At 40.6% G+C, this 20,005-nt stretch overlaps 1 protein-coding gene across 2 annotated transcripts in view; it reads right to left on the bottom strand.

Annotated features, from left to right (window-relative positions):
- The window catches only part of SMARCC1 (SWI/SNF related BAF chromatin remodeling complex subunit C1), a 153,155-nt gene that overhangs the window by 103,288 nt on the left and 29,862 nt on the right, over positions 1–20,005 (bottom strand). For both annotated transcript variants that reach the window (XM_074985235.1, XM_074985236.1), the window contains 6 exons: positions 19,379–19,471; positions 13,665–13,734; positions 10,420–10,489; positions 7,050–7,125; positions 1,487–1,612; positions 623–741 (listed from right to left, as the gene is read on the bottom strand). In XM_074985235.1, the coding sequence (XP_074841336.1) occupies positions 623–741; positions 1,487–1,612; positions 7,050–7,125; positions 10,420–10,489; positions 13,665–13,734; positions 19,379–19,471 (554 nt within the window). The remainder of the gene's footprint in view (positions 1–622; positions 742–1,486; positions 1,613–7,049; positions 7,126–10,419; positions 10,490–13,664; positions 13,735–19,378; positions 19,472–20,005) is intronic.

Genomic DNA, 20,005 nt, shown 5'->3' with positions numbered 1-20,005 from the left:
GACCTTTACCTTCTGAAAACCCTTAAGGTCTTCTTTATAAATGAAAGGAGCATAGAAGAGTAAAAACCCAATAAAAATAATCTGAAGATCAAATAATCAGTAAGAGCTGGTCTGCGTTAGGAAGGTCATACTAGTGTAGGTAAGTGGATTAATAATTCTTTTTAGATATCCAGAAGCAAATTCCTCTTCGTAGATATTTAAAATGTTTTAAACATTAAACTTAAATTGGTTGTTTAATTCAATAATTTACAAGTGTAAAGTAAACCTTTATTCATGCATCTGTCTACAAAAGAGATGTGCTCTAGCGTAATCAGATCAATCTAGGAACATCGGGAATACTTTTATAGTGTGGACAAATCTTAACTGTTAATGATCTCTGCATCTCAATGGTGGAGTTCTAACGCTTTAGAATAACTGACTGCACCAGATTTTGTTCACTCTGCCAGCAACACATTCTCCTGGTGTGATCAAAGTGATGAAATATACAATGTTAAAAATTTTCACACTCCAACTGTAAATACAGACTGATGTGGGGGACGAATGAAGGAATATTTCAAAAGCCCTCTGCTTTAGTTTCAGTCTGAGCAATGTTCATCTCCAGTTGTCCGAGCGTGACACTCACCCTTTCTTCCCAGTCTTTTTTCTGGATTCCACTGGTGTGGGAGGAGGGGAAGGTGAATGCTTTCTTTTCCTGGTACTTGCTGCTGCCTTCCTGTCTCTTCTCTCAGGGCTACGCACAGGCTGTTAAAGTGAAATTGTCAATCAGTACCTACTACCACAGCTTAACAAAACTAAGCATGCTGCTTCTTTCCCAACATGCCCTGTGCTCAGCAAAGTATAAGTAAAATACTGCCCAATGGCACTACACAAGCAACCAGCTTCAGCTCCAGAATGCCCACATTGCAATGTGAAAAGTGCCCTACATTTCTACGATTACCTTTAACTGATGGCATAGCTGTCATGGAAATGGGCTTTCAAAACCCAAGGGTCCAAATGCAAACTTCTGACTTGTTTAAAGTACTCTGCCCACTCACAATGGGGAATGTTTGCATTTAACCTTGATCTCTGAGGAATTTCTAGGTAGTTGGTTTCAGTGTTTTCCCCAGTTACAATGAGATTATGGATTAATGGTCTAAAGGAACTTCAGGTCAAAGAAATTTGGAAATTAAGATTTTAAATTTCTCCTGTATCAATTTCACACTAAATTAAGTTTGTGGGAGGAAAACTAAAAGCAAATAGGCTTCCCCGGTTATATTTTGGGTGAAAAAAGGACATTCTATGTTAAAGGGAAAGACCAAGTGCACCCATTTTCCAGAAGTGTGTCATACACATGCATTTGCATGTGATTTTATCATAATTTGCTCCAGAGAGAACAGAACCTAATTTAGCAACACTGATTTCCAAGAAGTCTGACTTACATGGCAGTAAAGATCATATTTAACAATGCTAAGTCAATAAGTCACCCATCAACAGAGAAATGCCATACCTCTTCATTCTTCATTGAGATTCGCTGGCGAAAACTCACTGGCTTCTTGTTCTCATCCACCTCATAATCCTCTTCATTCATCCATTCATTGAATATATCTGTATCCAGAATCCATCTGGCATGCACCTAACAGCAAATCCAACAGATATTCATGTCAGTAAGCAGAGTTTCGCTAACATCAAGGTTTCTGCACTAGCTTTCCACTTGAATGCAAGCCTCCCCAATGGAGTAATATTAAGAAAAAGGGAGTACTGTAATTTGGTTATCAAGGTCAGGTTTCGGAAAGCATTTATTGGTTTCCTGTGTACCAATTTGAGATTCAATAACTGCATAACGCAAAGCAACAAGGTAATCATATCATATAAACTGAACGACCTCTTTATTTCTGCTCCTTAGCTATTCAAAGTCACTTGTGCTGGTCGGGGAATGCTCTTATTGGGACAATTCCATGTGAACGTGTTACTTTGAGATTACAACTATTAAAACTGCACTCTGTACAAAAAGCTCTAATGCATAAAAGGGAACATCTCAGTGATCAATCTAGTTTTCAGTGCATAGTTGTCCCCATGACAGGAAAGCTCAGAACTGGTGTCTTGGCTGGCATTCTTAACAGAAAGCTTAAGGACTGAACTTCCTTCTCGTTCCTAGAGAGGAAGCAGGCTCTGAAGCCATCCCTCTTCTTGGAACTAAGAGATAACTTTTGTCATTCAGGATAAAGGTAGCCTCTTTCTTTGCCAGTACTAACGTCACACACGTGTGAAAATACAGCACATTTCAACACGGCCACTGATCAATTAAGTTGACATTTATGAAGTAGAAATTTGAGAAAGAAACCTGTACCAACTAAGCAGCACTAAAGGCATAGCAAGATTCTGCAAGGCACACACCAATGTCACTGGTTTGAATTACCAAGTCTTATTAGGCTTTTTCCACGCAGTTTTAATGACTGAGTTACAGGCTAAGGAAACTAATGTTGTGTTATGGGCAGTAATTCACGTTTTTTAAAGCTAGCTGAAGAGAGAAAATTTTATATAATGGTAATATTCTGAGATAATGAAATCTAGTGACAGGTAGTTTCAGTAAAAGGAGTTTCATCTGTTCTTGGGTTTCTGAACTACACCTTAACATCAAATACTAGTGACCCTTGGACTTCTATATGCAAAAATATGGCAAGGGGAAAATAAACCATGAAACGCTTCACTGCACAGCTGAAGTGCTTTGATGGGCAACCATTTTTGTCAATTATGACTTTTCATGAAATACAAATGGCTTTATGTTTCAAGCAACAGTCAGACCCCATCACCCTGCCTTCATCCTGCTTCAAAAGAGCTCTGCCATCCAGGTCCAGGATCCCAGAAATCTGGAAGATTAGAGATATTCTGCCCCTGCCAATGGTGCAAGGGGAGAGGTGGAAACAGAATAATAAGTGAAAAGGGGTTTTCAGCTAGCTGTGGAAGACTATCTAGAAAACTTGGACCAGAGACAGGTTTGGCTAAATTTCTTTGAATGTTTTTCTGGCTTAAATATGCGAGTAATAGTCAGGCTTAAGCCCATTTCTAATATTTAAAACAAGTTTTAAAGAGCTATTTATAAAATCAACTCCACCCCTCTCCAATCGTGCAACCAAAAATGGTCTTCTCCTGATCTGACCATAATCCTCCTCTTAGATCAATGCTAAAAAAAACTTAGTAACAAAACAAGTGCATGAAATGTTTTTCTCTATGTATAAATGAATAAGCAGCATAATCGTTTCCTCATCTTGTTTTTTCTCAATGAGCTGAATCAGAGATAAACCCCCACGTCACAGACAGACCTCTAATCACGTAAAGGACCTAAACCAAAGGATGCTATTGTTGTTCTGAGCCCTGACAAGTTCAATAGTTCAGGAAGCATGGACTTAGTTTTTCATAACTAACAGCAATGATCAGAGTCAGTTAAAATCATAATCCTTTTAACAAAAGGTAATTGTGCAAACCTCACTGTAGTGATCCATCACTGCTTTTCATATGTACGTTTGAACATGCTAAACCTCCAATGTTATATTCATACATTAGGCACAACTTTGTCAGAATCTAACTGCTTTTGGCAAGCAAAAATTAATACAAGCTACATGAACTGCACAATGTGCTCAACAGAGCTTGCAGAAATTGGCATCTATTTGTGGACTGAGACAAACCACAACCAGACACAAGGGCTTAAATCACTGCAAGAAAACAGCAAACATGTGCAAGCCCGTACTTGATTTTAGTGATATCATTCCCAAAACAGGGAAGAATTCATTTCCATCAAATGAAAGACCATAGCAAGCATTTGTTTTCTTCAGTACCTTTAAAATGGAAGGAATTACCTGAAAACAATTAACTTCTCAATGGAAAGAAACCTGAATGCTCATTTCCAATGCTTTGACCATAGCTAGGTATGTGAGGGGCAGCGTTCTCTGGAAGCTGAGTGCTTAGGTGACCACCCAGGAGAGATTCAGGTGATGCCCAGCTGATTATGAGAGTGCCCACAGCCACCCACAGTGGGCAGCATGTGTTTCTATTGGTGGCATACATCTGCACATGCCTTTCTAAACATAAAATTTATTCTGCCCATAAATCTGTAGTAAATTTCAGTTACCGCACAACTTTCTGCTTTTATTACACCCTCCTCTGAAGGATGGCAAACCACTTTACAAAAAATCCTTCCTATTTCCGTAACTGTTAAGACGTGTTACTTATGTTCAACACAGGCCAGGTGAGTAGGCATCCTTCAGTCTGCATAGACTATGGATTGTGCCCTTTAAAGTTTCAATTGAGGACTTCATTTACAGCGTCTATTGCGACTATAAAGACCCACACAAGAGTGACAGTCCTTGCTGCATCTCTTGCAGATGTCGTGGGTGTCTGGCAAGTCCTTATTGTGCTTTCTGTGCACTCGCTTCTCCTCTGCTAGCTGTCTGATCTTCAACTCGCCCTTCTGAAGGCCCTTGTGTAACCCCTGCCTCCATCTGCTGCAGTCGTCTGCTAGATCTTCCCAGTTGTCCAGCTCGATGTCTACCTCTCTGAGGTCTCTCTTGCAGACATCTTTGTAATGCAACTGGGGGCGTCCGGGAGGTCTTTTGCCAGAGGCTAGCTCACCATACAGGATGTTTTTTGGAATCCTTCCATCGTTCATCCTGTGGACGTGGCCAAGCCAGCGGAGTCGACGCTGCCTGAGGAGGGTGTGCATGGTTGGGATTCCAGCTTGCTCGAGGACGGCAGTGTTATATGCTATAGGCACTGCTGAGATTTGTCCCTCGGTGTCTGTCAGGCTGGCTCTAGTACACTCAGTAGATGCATGTATATACACTGGTATAAGGGGCACCACTTGCTATGCAGCCTCTTAATTCATTCCGGCTGGTAACTCTGACCTGGGAAGGAGAGTGGGTCATGGACCGGACATGAACACATCTCAAAGAACAGTTACAGAAAAATTATTAGCTGTTTATTTCTTCAAGTGCTTGCTCCTGTTCATTCTATGTTAGTGACTCACAAGCAGCATCCCCCAACGTCCCGAGTTCACAGACTGACAGCAATGTTGCTCTTCTGAAACTGGTATCATCCTGTGCCTATTGGGTGATGGCACAGCAAGATGCAAAAGTATGTACCGATAACCAGCCTGCAGTTGTCCTGGACTGGGACCTGTTAGAACAGCATTTCCTGAGCAGTGTTCTCCAAAGGGAAAATCAAGGCTCTGCGAGAAAGTGATCAGGCGTAGGCAACCTGTGGCTCTATGGAATCATTTGTCGCTCCAGATGCTGCTCCCGCTGAGGCTTCCTGCCCTGCTGCCGCTGAAACAGTAGAACTAAATTTAATCTGTTTGAAGGCCAGCAGGGAAGCAGGAGGGATCCAGATGTTAAACCAACTGAATTTAGTTCCATTATTTCAGCAGTGACAGGGCAGGGAGGCACAGAGAGCCCCTCACTCGCAAGGTAGCCGGCATGCGCACAATGGGGATGGGCCAAGGGGGACCACTGGCTATCTAGAAGGGGAACCAAACAGGTACTACAGTTGCTGTGTAGTCCTCACCTTTCATTGGCTGAGACTGCCCTTCTGCATTGCCATAGGGCGGCCAATGAAATCTGGCCCTCAGGACAGAGCTGGACGAGCAGTGGTGGCTAAGGTAGGTTCATCTGCTGTGTTGGGCATGGTAACAGGAGGACCTAATTTGGGCCGAGTTTGTTCAGGTGGGGTTAAGGCTGGGGGCCTCTAAGTAGATGGGTTAGTCCCAGAGGCTGGCTTGGGGACGAGGTGAGTTAATCCTGGGATGTGGGGGAGGAGGGGGCAGATTTGGGGCTGACTGGGGTTCAGCCATACATGACTTATTAGAGGTTCCACAAAATTCTTTTGAGTTTAAAAGGGTTCTATGGCCAAATAAAATTGGGGAAACAATGATATAGTCTGACCTACTGTATAACACAGGCCACTGAACCTCCCCAAAATAATTTCTGAACCATCTGCTATAGGAAAGCATCCAATCTTAGATTTAAAAGTGATCATTGACTGAAAATTCACCACATCCCCTGGTAAACTGGTCCAGTGGTTAGTTTGCTCAGTTATAATTGTACACCTGATCTCCAGTCTCAATTTGTTTTGCTTCAGCTTCATAAAATTATATAAACGCTAGAACTGGAAGGGACCTCGAGAGGTCATTGAGTCCAGTTCCCTGCCTTCTCAGCAGGGCCAAGCACCGTCTAGACCATCCCCGGGAGGTATGTAATCTGCTTTTAATCTCCAGAGATGAAGATCCCACAACCTCCCTAAGTAATTTATTCCAGTGTTTAACAATCCTGATAGTAAGGAAGTTTTTCCCTATGCCCAACCTAAACCTCCCTTGCTGCAGTTTAAGGCCATTGCTCCTGATCCTATCCTCAGACGCCAACGAGAACAATTTTTCTCCCTCCTTCTTGTAACCCTATTCAGGATACTTGAAAACCATCATCGCTAGATTGTGTTAGATTTTTTTGTGAAGCTAAGGAGCCCATTATTAAATATTTGTCTTCTACGTAGGGACTTAGAGACTGATCAAGTCAGCTGTCACGTTTTCTGTTTGTTAAGCTAACTAGATGAGCAGAGTTGGGAAAAGTACCCAATAAGTTATTTAAATAAAAGTGCAGCTGCTTTGACTTCTGCCTACTCGAGTACAATTAAGGTGTGTTTGTGTACATGTGCGCTTTTACTCAAGTAGTTTTCCACAGGAACACCAGTGACACGTACAGTAAAGTCTTTCACATCTGGATAATAGTGAGGTATGGCTAGCAACACCGCTTTGTTTGTGATGGCACCAGCACCTTTTCAGAGCATAACGGGGATATGTTATTTCCTCTTTCCCATTCTCTATAACCACCAGAAGCAACATTTGGGTTATCTCAAAACCAACTAAATATGATTTTTTATATGTTGATTGTGATACTAAAAAAATGATTTTCCATTTAAGTGTAAAACTCTGGGCATGCACATGTATCATCCCTCCAACACAGCACCTGCAGATGCAACATATTTAAATAGCACTTTCAGAACGATTCTTTTAAAGGATCTCTCACCTTCCATGGTTTTTCTGGAATTGGAGCATCTTCAATTTCAGCATCAATGTCACTAGCATGAACCCAAGTATCATAGCTAAAAGGGAAACCGGAAGAGAAAATTTGCATTATTCCTCTTGTTTGCTCATGCCAAAAATCACTGGCAAGAGTGTTCGTTTAGCTATCAAAGCATGTTCTAACCATACCACTGGGACAGAATGGTATCCTATTATTTGCTATCCCAAGAACATATGCTGGCTTCCATAGAGGAACAGTTCAAAAATGGAATGGGACACAGAATAGTTCAATCCAGCAGATACAAGAAGAAATTTACGTTTCTGAGTTAGAGACTTATAAATGTTCAAAAAAGTAAACTCATATACTTTTGATAATTTCAGGTTTTGATGGTGTTTAAGTAATTCCTGTGTGAATTCCTAATTTTTCTGCATCATTAATTTATGAAGCTGTCTCCATAACCTTACCTATTTTAATTAAGATTCATTAGGTCCTGAAAACAAGGGCAGTAATACAATCTTTCCCATAAGACTCTAGCTCTTTAGAATCCATCTGGCCACTGTTTTTCTGTTTCACCAAATTAGACGCCATGCCAGAAAAGGTTGTTTGCATCAGTACAACCAATAAATGTCAGATAATTTGTAATCAACAGTAGACATCTAATCAAGAGACAAAGCAAGCCACTGCATTTTGACGGGTGTGGGTGGGTGCATGCTATCAGTTTGACTGGCTGATTTTATATGGACACTTTTGGTACACAGAAAATAAAAGGATGCTCAAAATGGAGATGCATTTAGGAAGTGTGGTCCAATGCCATCCCCCCCAATTTGATGCTCACTTCTCCTTGACACATGCGCACAACCTCTGCTGAAATCAACGTATCCTGCAAGCATACCATAGCAAACATTTTGAGCCTATGGAGGGATTTCTGCCCCCGCCCCAAGAGAAAATTTTTATTTAGGGTTTAAGATTCCTGGACCAAAGGCTATTTACACCAAGCTGGCACTGAAATCTATACAATTCCATGGGAAAAATTCAGGTTTACTTTTATGCTTGTTATTAAAGGTCTGTAATAGCATACTCAAACTAATTATCTGCTGTAAGTTTTTGTCTCATTTTCAAACTGTATGACATAGTACAATTAAGCTCTAACCAGTGCCTGTGCAAAATAAGATGATAGGGTTGCATACTTAATAACTTGCAATCCAATTAACTCAATATACAAGAGCATTTTTTTAAACACACACAAACAACTCAGAAAACTACCTGGGATTTGAAAATATAGCTGTCTATTTTGCCTCTTACAGCACATCACCAGCAATAAGGATCCTCAGGTAACAGCTGTAGTTAATTGTGGTTTTAACAAAGAAGGCAATTAATTATTGGAAAGAGTTAAAAGAGGTGAATCTACCATTTCTTGGTATCTTCAAATCCATTTCAGAAAGATACACTTTAGTCAAACACAACTTATTAGGTTTGATATGGGGTAGATGGGTGACATTTAATGGCCTATGGTACACAGGAGCTCAGACTAAATGATTTAAGAGGCTCTTCTAGGTTTACAGTCTATGACAATACAACCTGAGAAATGGAATTAGATGGTGACACAGACAAAAAAGGGAAATGGCTTCTCAGGAAGCCGTACTGCCGAAAGGGATCGGGAATCATAGTGGATCATGCAATAAATATGAGTTGCAATGCAACACTCTTAAAAAACCCGAAAAATAATAGTCATATGTACTATTTTAGCAGAAATAGCGTAAGCAGGACCACTCTACTCTACACTGATTAAGCCTCAACTCAATTTGTGTGTCCAGTTCTGGGTACCATATTTCAGGAAAGATGGGGACAAACTGGAGAAGATTTAGAGAAGAGAAACAATAATGATGAAAAATCTACAAAACATGACCTATGAGGGAAGACTGAAAAAAAAAAGGGGGGGGGTGCGTTGTTTAGTCTGGAAAAGAGAAAACTAAGGGGAAGACATGATATTGGAGATTTTTAAGAGCAGGTTAGATAAACACCTGTCAGAGATGATCTAGATAATACTTAGCCCTGCCTTGTGTGCAGGAGACTGGACTAGAGGACCTCTTGAGTTCCCTTCCAGTCCTACAAGTCCACAAAAGGTTACTGGCTTAGGACTCCAAAGATTCAGAGTCAACTACCAGGTCTAAAACAGACACTGAAGGAAAAGATGCCATATAACCATATTTATAACTATTGGCAGCATCACACTGAGCAGGTGTATTACAATGTAGATGTCAGTCTCAGCTTACATCTACACTGTGTATCTTATGCCTGCACAGTTCTCTGAAGTATGCAGGGCCTATACTGACATAAGGTTTTCTGTTGGTTTAGGAATACCACCTACTGAACAACATTAAGAAAAAATCTTCTGTCAACATAGCTGCACTTGCACTGAAGGTAAGGTCAACATAGCCTTGTTGGACCCTGGCGCACACAGCTATTGCCAGTATAACAAAATCTCTTGTCTCTAGTTCTGGGTACCGCAATAATTATTAAGTCACTAGGTGGCCCTATTGCATAAGACCAATAACTTGTGTTGGGTGCTCTCACCCTGCTTTCAAATCAAATGGTGTGCAAAATGGTGTAATGAAGGGAGAAATTAAACTTTTCTTATGTGATACCAACAGGTCTGACTCTGGGGCATTAATCTGTAGGATTAGAAAAGAAAAGCATAACTGCAGGCCAGGTAACATAGGGATGTCATCATTTTGTTCTGGAAAACAAAGGTGCAAGTTCACTAAACTCAATCTTTGACATTAGGGACGTGTCTACACTAGCCCAAAACTTCAAAATGGCCATGCAAATGGCCATTTCGAAGTTTACTAATGAAGCACTGAAATACATATTCAGCGTCTCATTAGCATGCAGGCAGACACGGCACTTCGAAATTGACATGGCTCACCGCCACGCGGCTCGTCCAGACAGGGCTACTTTTCGAAAGGACTCCGCCTACTTCAAAGTCCCCTTATTCCCATCTGCTCATAGAAATAAGGGGACTTCGAAATTGATGCGGCTTGCCACCGTGCGGCTCGTCCAGATGGGGCTCCTTTTCGAAAGGACCCCACCTACTTCAAAGTGCCGCGACCGCCCACATGCTAATGAACCACTGAATATGTACTGCAGCGCTTCATTAGTAAACTTCGAAATGGCCATTTGCGCAGCCATTTCAAAGTTTTGGGCTAGTGTAGACATGGCCTAGGAGAAATAGCACATGATAGAGCAAGAGGAAGAGTTGGAGATGGATTCAATTATCTGCAATTTCAAACTTCTGTGATTTAACACCTCTTTTTTAACATAAGCTTTTTCAGGATTTAAAGATGATGGTTCTCTCCCCATCTCCTTTTTTTACCTGTCCGGATAAAAGCCCCAGTGCACTAACACCTGCTTATCTTTCTTCATCACAGGTCTCAACCATTCATCTGCAAAATGAAAAAATAAAAATTTAGACAGTGAGCTAACTCAGTTTGTCCTTGCCATCATCAAAGCAGGATTTATTTCAGTGACATCTACTTAATGTCAGATGAAACACGGACGCTACAGGCTACTTCTTTAGGATGTATTTCCTTAATTCAGCTACAGACCTCTAAAGGTAAGCAGCAAAATATCATTAGTTTCTGTCTGGACTCTGCATCTATCCTAAAAACCCTACTCTTGGCCTTTTGAGGAAATCTACACTGGGCCCTGAGGAATGCAAAATCTGTAGCCCTCAACAGCAGAATGAGGTAAGTAAACAAAGCTGCTGCAAACACAGGGCCTCTGAGCAGCCTTTTCAGCACATTTCCATTTATGCAATTTTTTTTTTAAATTTTAAAATAAAGGCCTATTGTATTCTTTTTAGGTCCCTGTAGCTTCACAAATGGACCTTACCAATTCATCCGCAGGAATAAACACTTGAAGAGTTAAAGTCTGACGGAATATGCAGTGTCAACAATGCAGACTTAAACCCTGAGGTCACTGGTTAATCCCCAGAGTTTTAGCATCCTGGTGACAGGTTAACGTGTAAAAGTTTTGAAGTGGTCATCCGTGGGCACTGTACTCGAAGACAGGGAGGATTTCTGACTCATGAGAGTCACATCTAGATTAAGACTAGCCTGGGGTGGGCAATACTTTTTCATGGGAGGGACATTTTATTTATTTAAAATATTTTTACCCCTCCATTTGAAATAGTAGAAACAGCTTTTTTTTTTTTTTTAATATAAACACATAGAAAGATTTAAAAATACAAAACTCCAAAAGTACATAAAACCTACTACAACATCTCAGAAGAAGGGTTACATACACAAACTCAAACACCAATAAAAGCACGAGTAAAAAGTGCGGCTTTAACCTGGCGGCAAACCAATGTTACTGTTGGTGCCATGCAAATATCCCAGGAAGAGAATTCTACTGCCTGGGAGTAAATGGTGAGAAGGCCCTGCTCCCTGTTGCTGTTAATCTTATCTCTCTAAGTGGAGGAGCAGAGAGCAGAGCCTCCTCAGCTGACTTCAATTCCTTGGCGGGTTAATATGGGAAAAGACAGTCCTTCAACTATAGTGGACCCAACCCATTTAGGGCTTTATAAGTCATATCCAATAACCTAAACTGCACCCGGAAACATACTGGAAGCCAGTGCAGCTGCCAGAGCACTCGCATAATGTGCTCTGCATAACGAGTGTTAATTAAATCTTGGGCAGCCACATTCTGGACTATCTGAAGTTTCCAAAGACTCTTTCAAGGCATTTTGGTAAATAGTTAAGGGCTTCACTTTTCTATTAAGACGACTCAGGATCGGAGACGAAGGTTGGGTGTAGAAAGGAGTTTGAGACAGGGGACTTGGGTGAAGGAGGGAGTCGTAACCTGTAGCAGTGGATTGGCATGGAGGGTTTGGGAGGGGGTATGGGCATAAGAGAGGATTGTGGCCGCGGGAGAGGTGTAAGGGGTGTGTGTGTAAAGGTTCTGGGGAGGGAGTTGCGACCTGCAACAAACCTAGTTGCCAACTCTGTCCACACATCTACCCTAATGACACCGTCAAAAACCTAACTGCATCGGCCATGCCATCAAAGGCTCGTTCACCCACAAATCAGAAGAAACTCCCATCTCCATATCTCTAGTATCTGTTTCTTTTTCTTTCAGTTTAAGCATCTGACAAAGTGAGCTGCAACTCACAAAAGCTTATGCCATAATACAACTGTCAGTCTTTGAAGTGGCACCAGGCTACTTGTTGTTTTTGATGAAACAGACGAACACAGCTTCCTCTCTGAAACCTCAGAATATCACTGAAAATTTGTAACACGTTAAACTGCACTCATCCTTATTCAGGAAACAAACGGATTAAAGAAAACTTCCGAACGCAAATGAGGTACTTATGTACCCGCATGATGTCTCTGGGAGCGCAAGACACATTCAACAAAAGAATAAAACACAAAGTGCTCCTGTCCACACAAAGCTAAACACTCCCATCTAGTGGAGATCAGTTGTCAGTGCAAATTCAGCACTACAACTTTGTGATCTCTTGTGTCAGGGAAATCCAGTCCCCCAGAAACAAGTTAAATTGGACGATGAAATCTGAAAAGGCACTTTTTGTAGTCTTAGCTTAGCAGGTGAGGTTAGATGTTGTATGAAACAAGTATAATAAAATGCTTCTAAACTAGGTAAGTTTACATAATCATCTGAATTAAAACTGCAATATGGTTTTGATTTAACTAACACACTCATTTAATTGACTTTCACTTATGCTTGTGACTTTAGCAATGCAGACACCCTCACACCGAAAAGCAAGGATGTTACCCATACTCCCATCCCTATGAAGCTACACCAAGCAGCTTTTAAATCTCATATGTTTTATTTTGGCCCCAATGTTCTCTACCATAGATCTAGTTCTGGTTTTGTTTGGTTTTTTTTTTTTTTCCTTTACAAGGTATTATTAGGAAAGAGCAGGACATTAACCTTTTCGGCTATTTTTATATACTACCAGTCCTGTTTCAATTTAGTTTTCAGTGTCATTTCTGTATCAAGTACAGAAGTATCAGTGTGGACCTATTTTAGCCAAAATCATATCAACTATGGCTTGAAATAATTAACGTTGCATGGATAACTACCCAGATACCACGGGCAAATACAAGTCATGAATGTGAGGTCACTGAGGAGAGGTGGTCCATAGTCGGTTCTGACTCAAGCCTTGCTTATACCATCAACATGCAAATTTTTTTGTCATCTACGGCAACTCTTTCCCATGGGTCTCCCACAGTCTTGATCATCCTTTGCATCTCCTCTAGGTTATAAATTCTGAAGGCATGGCACGTCTCTCACAGCACAGAGCACACTGCCAGGACTTAGTGTTTGTAATGGGCTTTCAGTCAAAGCCTGTATCACCATATGGTTTCCAGAAAACAGTTCCATAGCTATAAACAAAACACTCATACCCCAACCTCCTCCCTCCACAGGGCATTTAGAACTACAAACCATTTTAAATCAAATCTTGAAAGCTACCACTTTCTGAACAGCTCCAAGTATTAAGCTGAGTGCATATTCCTACCTAGTGTATACCACCCATCACTTTAGCAGTGAAGTGTTTTAGTTTCAAGATTCATAGAGATCAATTCTGTATGGATTTACCATCATCCAGTGAGGTAGGATTAGGATAAATATGGTGGGTGGCCTTTGCCTTCTCATCAGTGATGGTTCCCTAGGGAAAAAAGTGAAACATGCTGAGAATCCATAGCTATATGTAAATAAGTTCCTTCAACAAACAGAAAAAAACCTTTCATATCAGAAACATTACTGAGTGATTTTAGTTACAATATTCTAAGCTCCAGAACCTAAGCACTCAACATAATTATTTCCAATATTCTACAGATACCAGAAAAGGAGGTTACTTTCATCTTCTGGAGGTTACCTCTTTCCCTCTAAATATGTTTTTCTGTATTTTACTAATGACTGTGTTTGACATACCCCTTCTTGTCTCCTTCTGGTATCAACTCAGCCCTCCTCACTTTCAAATCTTCTTTCCTCACACTTCCTTTTCTTTTATCATACTTCATTTTCTCAAACCTCAATTGATACATGTTTGTATAACTATCTTCCTATGAGAAGGTATCCATAACTGTGATTAAATATACAAACCCAGTGCTCCCGGTCCCAGAGCCCCAGGGAGCGAGGCCACTCCTGAATAACTGAATTTGCGAATGTGGCACTTGTGAACATCCAGACCCTACTGTAGTCTTAATTACAACGTCTGATTAAGCTACCTTAAATAGCGTGTCCTGAACATTAAAAACAAACCTTTAAAATGAAAAATAGTTCATTTAAAAAATTAGGGCTGTTCTGCTCCCCCTTCAGTGTTTTAAAAGGCTCTGTTTATTAAGGGAAAAAGACAACTACAAAGTAGAAAACAATGACACTGACAATATTCAAAAGGTCAGTCAAATGCTCATAGTAAATTAGGAAAGATCATTTTCATTGTCAGAAATGTGAGGTGTTACTTCATAACTGTAAAAATAAACAATTTCAAACAGGCATATTTTCAAGTTGATGGGGTCCATTTAAATATAATATTCAACTGTTTATTATTTTCTTACAAATTAGATATTTATTAAATAGTGCTTGTGTGGTGTATCTTATACAAAATTGCCTTTCCTCTCCACTAAAAATATCAAGGTTATCTAATATACTACACAGAGACTCAGTACACAACAGAATCATACCCCAGGGATAACAGGACTCTACAGATACACATACTGGACAATCTATGGGAATTCTCTTGGGTGGAAGAAGTTGTATTTGCAGAAATGGAAATTTTGTACAATATTTTTTCTACACCAACTGTATTCCAAAACATATTTTACAGAATTAGACACAGGACAGCTGAGTGATTCAAAAGAGTTATGGTTAATAAATAAGAGCATTCTGCAGACAGGATCGCCATCAGCAGAGGGGGGGAAAAAATTAGGCAATGGAGGCATGGGAGAAGACATGCATTTAAGATGAGACTAGAATATGAGAGAGATACCACCAGAAGGCTGTTCAGATGGCAGGCACAGAAGAGGGGAAGCTCTTCGTACCAGTGATGAGATTGTAGAAATGGACAGAGAAGAGGCAAGTGTTCCTTCAGCATAAAGGGACGAAGACAAAGGGAAGAAGGATTGACAAATAGGATTAAAAGCTTTTAGAAATAAAGACATTTTGAATTAGGACCTGAAGCAAACAGGACGGCCTGGGTACGCAAATTCCAGAATACTTCTCACAAAACTGAATTAATGTGAGGAAAGCTTTTATTCTAAAAATGGAAGAAATAGTCTTGTTCACACCCTTCTTCAATATATTAAATCACAAATACAGAAGACACTCCATTCGCCTAGGACTCTGCTTATAAATCTGAAAAGTCAAAACCTCATGCAAAACAGATATGAAACATGCATACTGAAATAAGTTAATTCAAAAAAGAGTGTCAGGGAAGCATTCAGAACATGTTATCTTTCAAACAGACTGCTGGATTCTTCTTTGTGCAGCCTTTACTCTTGAGAGCATTGTGCCAAATAATTAAAAATTCTGCACCAAAACAATCAACGTTTTTCAAAATTCTGCCAACTTATTTGTCAAGTAAATGTGGAGGTTCCAGCATGGAAGGATTTGGTATCAGAAGGGGAGGGAGAAAGAAATAAGTTCTGGGTTCAACAGAAATGGGATGCTGCAGGGTAGTCAGCTGAAGGTGGTTGGTCCTTGGGAGCGGAGATCCAGGTGCTGCTGGTTGTAGCTTGGTGAACTGAGGTGACTCACTGGGGTGGTCCAGATACAGGTGGAATTGAGTTCATCAGGGTGAAGCTTTGCTGGAGACGGTTTGAACAAAACAGGGGCTGATGAAGCAGTTTCTCATACAGTGAATTCCTGCCCCCCGTGGCTCAGAAGCAGTGGGCGCAGGAAGTGGAGTATGAAGAGCTGATGGAGAAATCCTGGGTGGGTCGGACCCAGCTCCAGATGCCCTCCTGGGGAAGACGGCCCACCCTCTCCAGCCCAGCGGGGAAGAGCAACTGAGCTGGGCAAGGGCAGGAGCTAACAACTGGGTCTTCCTCAGTCCAGCCCCCTGCCCCACAGTGCTTTACCTCTCTACTGACTGATCCGAGCACCCAAAACATACTGCTGGAGAAGGCTGCACAAATGCTCTTAGGGCTTCTCTTTGTTTACCTGTCATAAAGTCATTTTCTGGAGGGAAACAAAAAGTGGGGGACAATTGCTATGCATGTGTAGTGGCACAGAATTACTCTGGGACTAAATCTTAGAGCATACACACTATTTTGCACATTATGTCTGCTGCAGCCTGAAGCCTATGTGTACTGGCAAAGTAAATCCAATACTTGGAAAAAATAATGCTTTATAGTCACATAGTCTTTCTTCACATCTCAAATTCCTTCTTATATATGGAGGTATTAATCATCTTCATCCCGGTGATGATGGTTAAGTATCATTACCATTTTAAAGATAGGAAAACTGAGGTAGGGGCTTATGGGACTTACCTAAGAACACACAGAAGCATATAACAGAATCAAAGATAGAACCTAGACCCTCACACCCAGGTGTGCATAGGTCACAAAAAACACTACGTTCTCTATATCGGGCATGAACATCGTTAAAGAGAACAGGGCCACAAAACCCGTTAAAACCCTTGTGTGGGCCCAATATTTCTAAGAGGATATCTATTGCATAGCTTAAATGTTTGCAATATAGCATGTTAACATACAGTTAACTCTGTATTAACAACGTAAAACCAGAGTTGTTCAAAATAAAAGTCCCTTTGAGCACAGCCTGGAATTTTTTTTGTTTTTTTCAAGTTTCAGCCTAGATTTTTCACTAACTTTTTTCAGTAGCCAGAAGAGTAGGATTAAAAAATGAAAACAAAAACCCTCTATCTTCTCTATTGCTTATCATAGTTACAGTATCCTGCCTCTCAGAATGAAACTTGAGTATAAGCCTGCTTGTGCACTAACAGGAATAAATCTGTATTATAAACTGGAAGAGATTTATCTGTCAGTTGGTTCCTTTCCTTTGACTTCAAATGATTAAAATGATTTAGAAAAGTAACTTTCACAAATGTAATAGTCCAAAACCAAATGCCCCTTTCATCCTCCTTTCCAAAAAGGAAGGAAGGATCCATCTGCAATCTGCTCAGTTTTGCTGCTGTTCACTGACAACGGACTCAAGGGAATCATTAAAAAGGACGAGGTGAGGTCAAAGATTTTTAAAATCCTTAAATCACTGGTGGACATTAAGCAGCAACATTTCAATGTGGGTAGTTTACCAGCTAAAAACTGACTGGAATGCTTGCAGTTACAATTTACACGCAGCACATATTGTAAAACGGGCACAATCCATACTCAAAAGGAATGTCTTTAAAAGCTCAGGCTTGCTTCAGAAACCACCAAGGTGAGCAATAAACCAGCATAGTCTGGTTCACGCCTTGCAACTGCAGATTCAAATGTGAGGTTACAGCAGCCAAAAGTACCACGTTATAGAAAAACAGAATCTTACAGTTTTTCCTGAAATATGCAAGGCTCAGAGCTCACGCTTTTTCAAAAAGGTGAGCCTCTCCCCTCAACGTGCAAACTATCTGTCAAGGGAGATAAAGCAGAAGGTAATTTTTTTTAATGGACCAATTTCTGCATAAGCTCCAAAGCTTGTCCCTCTCACTAAAAGTTGATCCAACAATAGATATCTGACCTACGTCTCTCTAATGTCCTGGAACCAACATGGCCACAACACCACTCCATACAATATTCTCTCAAAGCATTTATTATGAATCATCCATCATGCTTCAATGTAAGACTAAGTTGCCCTACATGCTGAGAAAAACCATTACTTTTCCATTGCTGCCACCTCAAGACATGCTTGTAACCTCCATGACCACATTCATGACAAGAATAAAGCTCAACGAATTTTCCACCCAGAAACTCTTGATGAATAATAAAAGTGCAGTGTTGGGCAATTTATTTCACTGATGGTTCAACAAGTGTGCAAGCTCAACCTTTAATTTACACATAGTAAGTGGTCTGTCTGTAACAGTAGCTGATAGCTTTTTGAAAATCTGCAACAGCCTTCTGAATTGCACCTAAGATATCAGAACCTTTCCTTGTTCTGTGTAACAAGGATAACTTTATAAATTCATCATGCAGATTAAAACTCGTGTCAGTCATCTGCCCATATATCCGTAGCTGACTTGCATCTGACATCTGTACTCTAGTTTAGTGTCAAAGGAATTTAAGAGTAATTTCTTCCACATGTTCATGAATATCTAACTCAAGCGTGTCCAACCTGCGCCGCATGCGGCCCTGGACAGCTAGTAATGCGGCCCCACAAGATCGTAAGCTTTTAACGTTATTATGTCATTTATATACATTAACTATATTATATATTTTGTACGCGGCCCAAGACTATCCTCACTCAATGCAGCCCAGGCAAGCCAAAAGGTAGGACACCCATGATCTAACTCTTTAAGAAACTATACACTGAGAAAGGATGTTCTGAATTTTTTTAACCATTTTCTCATCAAATGTAAATGACTTTTCCATTTGCACTGTATATTGTTTTATTGTTTTGCCATCAGCTAAAAAGCAAGGATACAAGACACATATGACAGCAACTTTGGCAAAACAATGCTGCTCACTGAAAACTTTGCTCTTTAGGTCAGTAACAGTGGCACCTCCGACAGCAGCCGTACATTGTCATACTTAGCTTTGTGATTGTTGCTATAGAAATGGTTCAGGCAATATGCTTTTATCACTGCCATGACTTGCAAACCTATCAGGCACTGGGGTTTATATCCATTTCCAGTAACATGATATTCATGTGCCTTCCATTCATGAAAGACTTCTCTTTATAATTTTGTCAGGAGTTAAAAATTTTCAGACAAAAGTATTAGCCACAGGTTTGTTAATACAACACTTTGCACTCGAAGTGTGGTGCTGTGGATACAGACTTGATTTTCAGGGTACTGAATCTCTTTGTATTCATTATACATGCAACTCAAGGAGGCACCAGTCTCCCCCTCTTTTAGTAATCAGACTCCCACACTGAAAGAAGCACTTTATACTTAGTACGTTTATCACAGCAAAAAAAGTTGAGAAATAAAAATAAAAGTTACAAGAGAATAAATCTTAACTGTTGGCAGGTCAAATGGAATGATCTAGCAGGGAGATGCAGTCCTAAGTCACAAGCTGTCCACTGTTCCCCTGTAATACTTATTTTTAGAAGCCTATTGCTAAAGTATTCTCTACAATTGTCCTTTATAAACAGCTGCAAAAATACAACCAGCAAAAAATCAAGGAAAGCAAATCTGTTACCTGATGACGTTTGACAATGTCCTTTAGCTTGTTAGCCAACTTGAGTTCGATATCTGGAATGAGGTAGATTGTTGGCCTGCTCAGACAATTATTCTGGAGGAGAAAAGAAAAAAAAAATTCAGAAATTAGTGGTTCAAGTCATTAACCCATCAAGAATTGCTGCATTAAACATTCTTTGATAAACACTAATGCAAAGATCCTATGCAGAGTTATAACTAAGCATTTTTGTGTCTACTCCTTGGAGGTGGGAAAGGGGGAATCATGAGCTCTTTCTCCCCCACCCCCAGTGCTTGCAGAGAGGTTTTCAAACTGTGGGGGTACATCCCTCCTGCCAGGAGTGGATGCTTTGGAACCTGGTGAGAGCTGCGGCACTGGCTGCCTGCCTGGTAGCCCTCCTTGGCCTGTTACCTGAGCCAGGCTGCCTCTGGACAGTTGTCAAGTATCAGAGGGGTAGCCGTGTTAGTCTGGATCTGTAGAGCAACGAAGGGTCCTGTGGCACCTTATAGACTAACAGAAAAGTTTAGAGCATGAGCTTTCGTGAGTTAACTCACTTCTTCAGATGCTGGTCCTGGAAATCTGCAAGGCCAGGTATAAATAGGCCAGAGTAAGGCTGGGGATAACGAGGTT

Source organism: Carettochelys insculpta, chromosome 2 (assembly GCF_033958435.1).
Source record: "Carettochelys insculpta isolate YL-2023 chromosome 2, ASM3395843v1, whole genome shotgun sequence".
Taxonomy (NCBI): Eukaryota; Metazoa; Chordata; order Testudines; family Carettochelyidae; genus Carettochelys; species Carettochelys insculpta.
Note: the sequence above shows the minus strand (reverse complement) of the source record. Positions and strands in the feature narration are given on the sequence as shown.